At 55.3% G+C, this 4,907-nt stretch overlaps 1 protein-coding gene across 1 annotated transcript; it reads right to left on the reverse strand.

Annotated features, from left to right (window-relative positions):
• Positions 1–316: 316 nt before the first annotated feature.
• On the reverse strand, positions 317–4,219 carry LOC101157644 (piggyBac transposable element-derived protein 4). The gene is made up of 2 exons (XM_011486436.3): positions 2,585–4,219; positions 317–2,488 (listed from the first exon to the last, which is right to left on the reverse strand). The coding sequence occupies exons 1-2, from the start codon at positions 4,119–4,121 to the stop codon at positions 1,515–1,517; spliced, it is 2,511 nt and encodes an 836-aa protein (XP_011484738.2). The 5' UTR covers positions 4,122–4,219; the 3' UTR covers positions 317–1,514.
• Between the last annotated feature and the right edge of the window lie 688 nt (positions 4,220–4,907).

Below are 4,907 nucleotides of genomic sequence, written 5' to 3' on the forward strand. Positions count from 1 at the left end.
TTCAGAACACAATCCACACACCACAGAGCTCTGTGTCGGGGGGCAGGGGGGCATCCTCAGAGACAGGCTGGGGCCTTTCGCGTCTGAAAAACACACGCAGCCTGCGCCTGAGAGTGAGCTGACTGAGAGACAGGCTGGATGCCACGAGTCACACCGCAGCGCTCTGTGTCAGGGAGGGCCGACTTTCTCCATTCCGCTGAGCTCTGACCGTTTCGGTTCCACCCTGGGTTGGATACCCAGGTCATGTTGTAATAAAAAAGTCTTACAAAATAAAAACAATTTCTGTGTTCGTTTGGATTTTCTGTCCTGTTTTTTATTTTTATTTTACAGACAGTGAAAACCTCACGGAATATTCGCGATAGCTTCAGGCGGAGTGCTCAAAGACCAACATTCTCTCCTTTCCGTTGAGCTGTGGTCCGTTTCTGTTCCCTCTCCGGGCTGGCTCCGCTTGTATCTCCAAATGTTCCAAATGTGAAGCAACCCCAAGGGGAGCCCAGCCCCAGAGCAGGCCGATCGCCTCCACTCTGACAGCACATGAAGCTCTATGGGAAGGGTTTGATGTGTGGCTCTGCGAGTCACATCACAGCGCGCTGTGTCAGGGAAGCCGAATCAGAGGCAAACTGAAGCGTGTCGTTGATGAGAGGAGCTCGCAGGCCAATCCTATCCCAGAACGAGCAGCCGTGTGGCAGCTCGGCTACCCTCGCAAACCCACGCTGCTCGTTTCCAGGGCGCAGACCAGATCGCGAAGGCTGGCCAGCGCTACGAGCCTTTTGCATCAGAAGACATCCCCGAATCACACAAAAAAAAAAAACTATAATGTTTGGGTTCTTTTCGATTATTTGTTCTGTTTTTATTTTATTTTACACCCAGTGAAAATCTCACACAACATTCACAGTAGGTTTAGGTGGAGAGCTCATAGGATTCATAAGAGATTTGGTGCTACAAGGCCAACTCATTTTTTTCCCCTTCCGCTGAGCTCTCGGCTGTTGCGGTTCCCTCCCCAAACTGGCTCCACATGTAATTCTGACAGCTCGAGTGGGAAGAAAAAAAAAAAATCTTTCCGGACTCAAGCATTCTGAATGTGAAGATACCTCCAGAACGCCAAGCCTCAGAGCTTGCAGGCCAATTCTCTCCCCGTAAAGCTTAGAATCCCTGCTGACTCTGTTTATCCACTCGAACGAGGACAGAGTTGGCCTGTGGGCGCTGAGAGGCTTTGCAAGCTCAAACCAGCCCTGTTTGTAGGCCTTTCTTTGTGAATCGAACGCGTTGGATCGAAATATCCGTACCTTCGCGTAGACCCCTCAAACCCTTTCAACAGTTTTGCTTCTCGAATGTTCACACAGACACACGCGCACACAGACACCTTTGTACGACAGCAGTTCTCAGTTTTATTTTCAGAGGACATACAGGGCGGCACAGAGGACAGACTCGCTGATATCAAAACAGAACAGATTTTCAGTTACTCGAGTGGGAAACGAGGCATCAGGTCGCGCTACCAGACAGCTCGATCCCTTTCACTGGGACGCGTCTGTGTCGGCGTCCCTTCCCTGGCGCTCGGAGCAAAGGGGGCAAAAGGGGACAGTGCAGCCTCTGCAGATGCTCTTTCCGCAGCTCTTGCAGGAGATCAGCGTCTTTGTGTCCTTGGAGCGCGGGCATATCTGACATCGTTTTCTTTTGCCCTCGCTGCGCGCGCTCGTCCCGCCGGCTTCTTGCATGCTGACCATTAGGTCGTAGGCCGGCCTTGCGCGAGGAACACGCTTCCTGCGAAGTACGAGCGGTCTGACGAGATCTTTGCCCAGCTGCTCGAGGAAGATTCTCCTTCGGTTGCGGTTCCACGGCATCCAGTCCGGGTGCATTTCCCTCCATATCACGTACGCGTTGTACGCCGACATGTCGATCATGTTGTGGAACATGGCCAAGGGCCAGCGCTTGGTCATTCTCCTGCAGCTGTACGTGGCCAGCAGTTTGTCCAGGTTGTCCACGCCGCCCTTGGTTTTATTGTAATCCAAGATCATCTCTGGTTTTTTGTCCCTGCGTTCGTGGCATATTTCGACCCTCGAATGCTTCGTGCTAAGGAGCAGGACGTTTTTGTTCTTTTTGGGCACGTAGGAAAGGGCCGCGGCGCAGTCCGTAAAGGCGAACCTGGAGGAGAGTGCTTCTCGTCCGCGGGCCGACGCGAGCTCCGGAGGCAGTTCGGGTTTGTTGCTTTTGATCGTACCGAGCAGGGTGATGTTCCGTTTCAGGAGCTCGGTGGCGAGCGCGTACGAAGTGAAGAAATTGTCGCACGTGACGTTACGGTGCTCCAGTCCCCGGGTGAGATCCGAAACCACTCGGGACGCAAGGTTTGTCTCTCGAGCACCCGAAGCCAGCTTGCCCATGTACGGTTGGACCCTCCAAGCGTAGCTCGTCCTTGCGTCGCAAGCGACCCATAGTTTGAGGCCGTACTTGGTAGGCTTGCTGGGAATGTACTGTCTGAAAGAACAACGTCCTGCGTAGAGAAAGAAAAACAAAAGGAAGAGTTAAGACAGACGCGAATACGTCAAGGATACCCTGAGAACAGTAAAAAGGGAGGCTGAAACCGCACCTTTGAAAGGAACCATTCGTTCGTCCACAGTCACCTCGGGTCCGATGTCGTAAAGCCTGGGCAGCCGATCGCACCACTCTTCCCACACCTCTCTGACTGCGGCCAATCTGTCCGAAGCGCTCCTAGAGGCTCTCGTGCTTCGATCGTCGAACCTGAGCGTCGCAGAGCGCTGGTAAAAGCTTCTAAGGGACATGGTTGCCCCGAAGATCGGTCGTCCGCACTCGGGCTCCCACAGGCTCACCAACGCTTCGCCTCGAGACCTGTACACCCCGGCCAAGATCAGCAGTCCCACGTAGGCTCTCAGTTCAATCTCGTCCATGGGTTTCGGAGTCTTTAAGGCGTGGGCCTTATCGGCGCTATGGCGGTTGGTAGCTATCAAAATCAGTCTTTCTACATTCGGAGTGAAAAACAAAAGAAAAGAAGACAGGATGTCTTGAGCCCCCTCCCTCGCCTCAGTGGTAGGCCCTGAGGCCTGGTGAGGAGGGGACGCCCGGACGCTCGACCGATCACGCTCGTTCGCTGACCACTTTATTTCACCGTTCTTGGAGGAAAATGTATCCGGGTACACGCTCGCGCTCTCTGCGGCTGGTTCTTCCTCTATGTCTTCCTCGGCGTCTTCCTCAACGGCTTCCTCGACGTCTTCCTCGCCCGATGACCTGGGGCCCCGGTGCTGTTCTTCCGTTTCACTTTGAGAACCATCGAGCTCGTCCACGTCCGTTTCACACTCGTACAAATCCCAATCGGAGGGTTCGTCGCCTCTGCCCTGCCCTTCCAATTCATGCTGAGGACCCCCGGGCTCGACCGCTCCATCGTCAGGCTCGTGGGCCTCGTCCCGCGGCGGATCGGATCGCCTGTCCTCGAGAGTTTCACGGCCGACCTGACCGTGGCCCCCTCTGTCTCCGTCTCCCCCGCCCTGCCCTTCCGAGTCGTGCCGAGGACCCTCGGGCTCGACCGCTGCCGCATCAGGCTCGAGGGCTTCGTCCCGCGGCGGATCGGATCGCCTGTCCTCGAGAGTTTCACGGCCGACCTGACCGTGGCCCCCTCTGTCTCCGTCTCCCCCGCCCTGCCCTTCCGAGTCGTGCCGAGGACCCTCGGGCTCGACCGCTGCCGCATCAGGCTCGAGGGCTTCGTCCCGCGGCGGACCGTGGCCCCCTCCGTCTCCCCCGTCTGAGTCCGAATCCCAGTCGTAGGGTTCATAGCGGCCCGGCTTCGGGGCCCCGCGCTGCCCTTCCGAGTCGTGCCGAGGACCCACGGGCTCCACCGCTGCCGCATCAGGCTCACGGGCTTTGTCCCCCGGCGGATGGGATCGCCGGCCCGCGCGAGTTTTGCGGCCGACTCGACCGTGACCCCCTCCGTCTCTGTGTCCCCCGTCTGAGTCCGAATCCCAGTCGTAGGGTTCGTAGCGGCCCGGCTTCGGCCCCCCGCGCTGCCCTTGCGAGTCGGGCCGAGGATCCTCTGGCTCGACCGCTCTTGTTCCCCGCTTGTGGGCCAGGGGCCTCGACCTGCTTCTTAGTGTTCTTTTGCGGCCTTTGTTCATCCTTAGCGCCGCCTATGACCTTAATGTACATGGATGAGCAAGCTCGAGTACGCCAATCATCCTTTCGGTTGACACACGACGAACTCCAGTGGTAATTTAGAGATGGCTTCGAGAGTTGAAATCGACATTGTGTGGTGTAAATACAGACGTGTCCGAATGAAATAAAACTCTGAAAACTGCACTGGTGTGTTTGAATTTACTTTTATTGTTTCCATCGTGTTTGTTCGCTTATTTTTTTTTTTCTTCTTCATTTTTTACACAGAAATTGGAATTGAAATGAAATACATCTCGCCCCTGTATCAACTTTCAAGACACAGACTCTGGGTCATCCTCTTATTGTGTTTGTTCGCTCGTTTTTTTTTTTTTCTTCTTCATTTTTTACACAGAAAATGAAATGAAATACATCTCGCCCCTGTATCAACTCTCAAGACACAGACTCTGGGTCTTCCTCTTCTATGAAACGCACGACTCCGTCGTGCACACGAAACCCATAATGGGGACCGATCCGGGGACCCTTCAGGGTCCACAGGTCGCACACGTATTTGAGCGTCCTGCACATGATTTCAAACTTTTTTCCAGTCCAATGCTTTGAGCTCGTAGACTTGGGGACTCCTGTGAGGCTGGCCAACTGTTCGCCCATGGCGCGAAACTCAAGGGACCTTTCGCTCCCTCCGCCATCCTCTCCGTCCTGGGACCACAGCGCGGTCACGAGCTTGGCGCACCAAGAGCTGAACTTCTCTCGGTTGCGTATCGCGCCACTCAGCAACCTTTTGATTCCCAGCCCCA

Source organism: Oryzias latipes, chromosome 8, assembly GCF_002234675.1.
Source record: "Oryzias latipes chromosome 8, ASM223467v1".
NCBI lineage: Eukaryota > Metazoa > Chordata > Actinopteri > Beloniformes > Adrianichthyidae > Oryzias > Oryzias latipes.

Bases quoted from the DNA above. Each gene is read 5' to 3' on its own strand.
- LOC101157644 (XM_011486436.3), bottom strand. From the start codon at position 4,121: ATGAACAAAGGCCGCAAAAGAACACTAAGAAGCAGGTCGAGGCCCCTG. The intron at 2,489-2,584 runs GTGCGGTTTCAG...TTCTCTACGCAG, and splicing joins ACGAATGGTTCCTTTCAAAG to GACGTTGTTCTTTCAGACAG.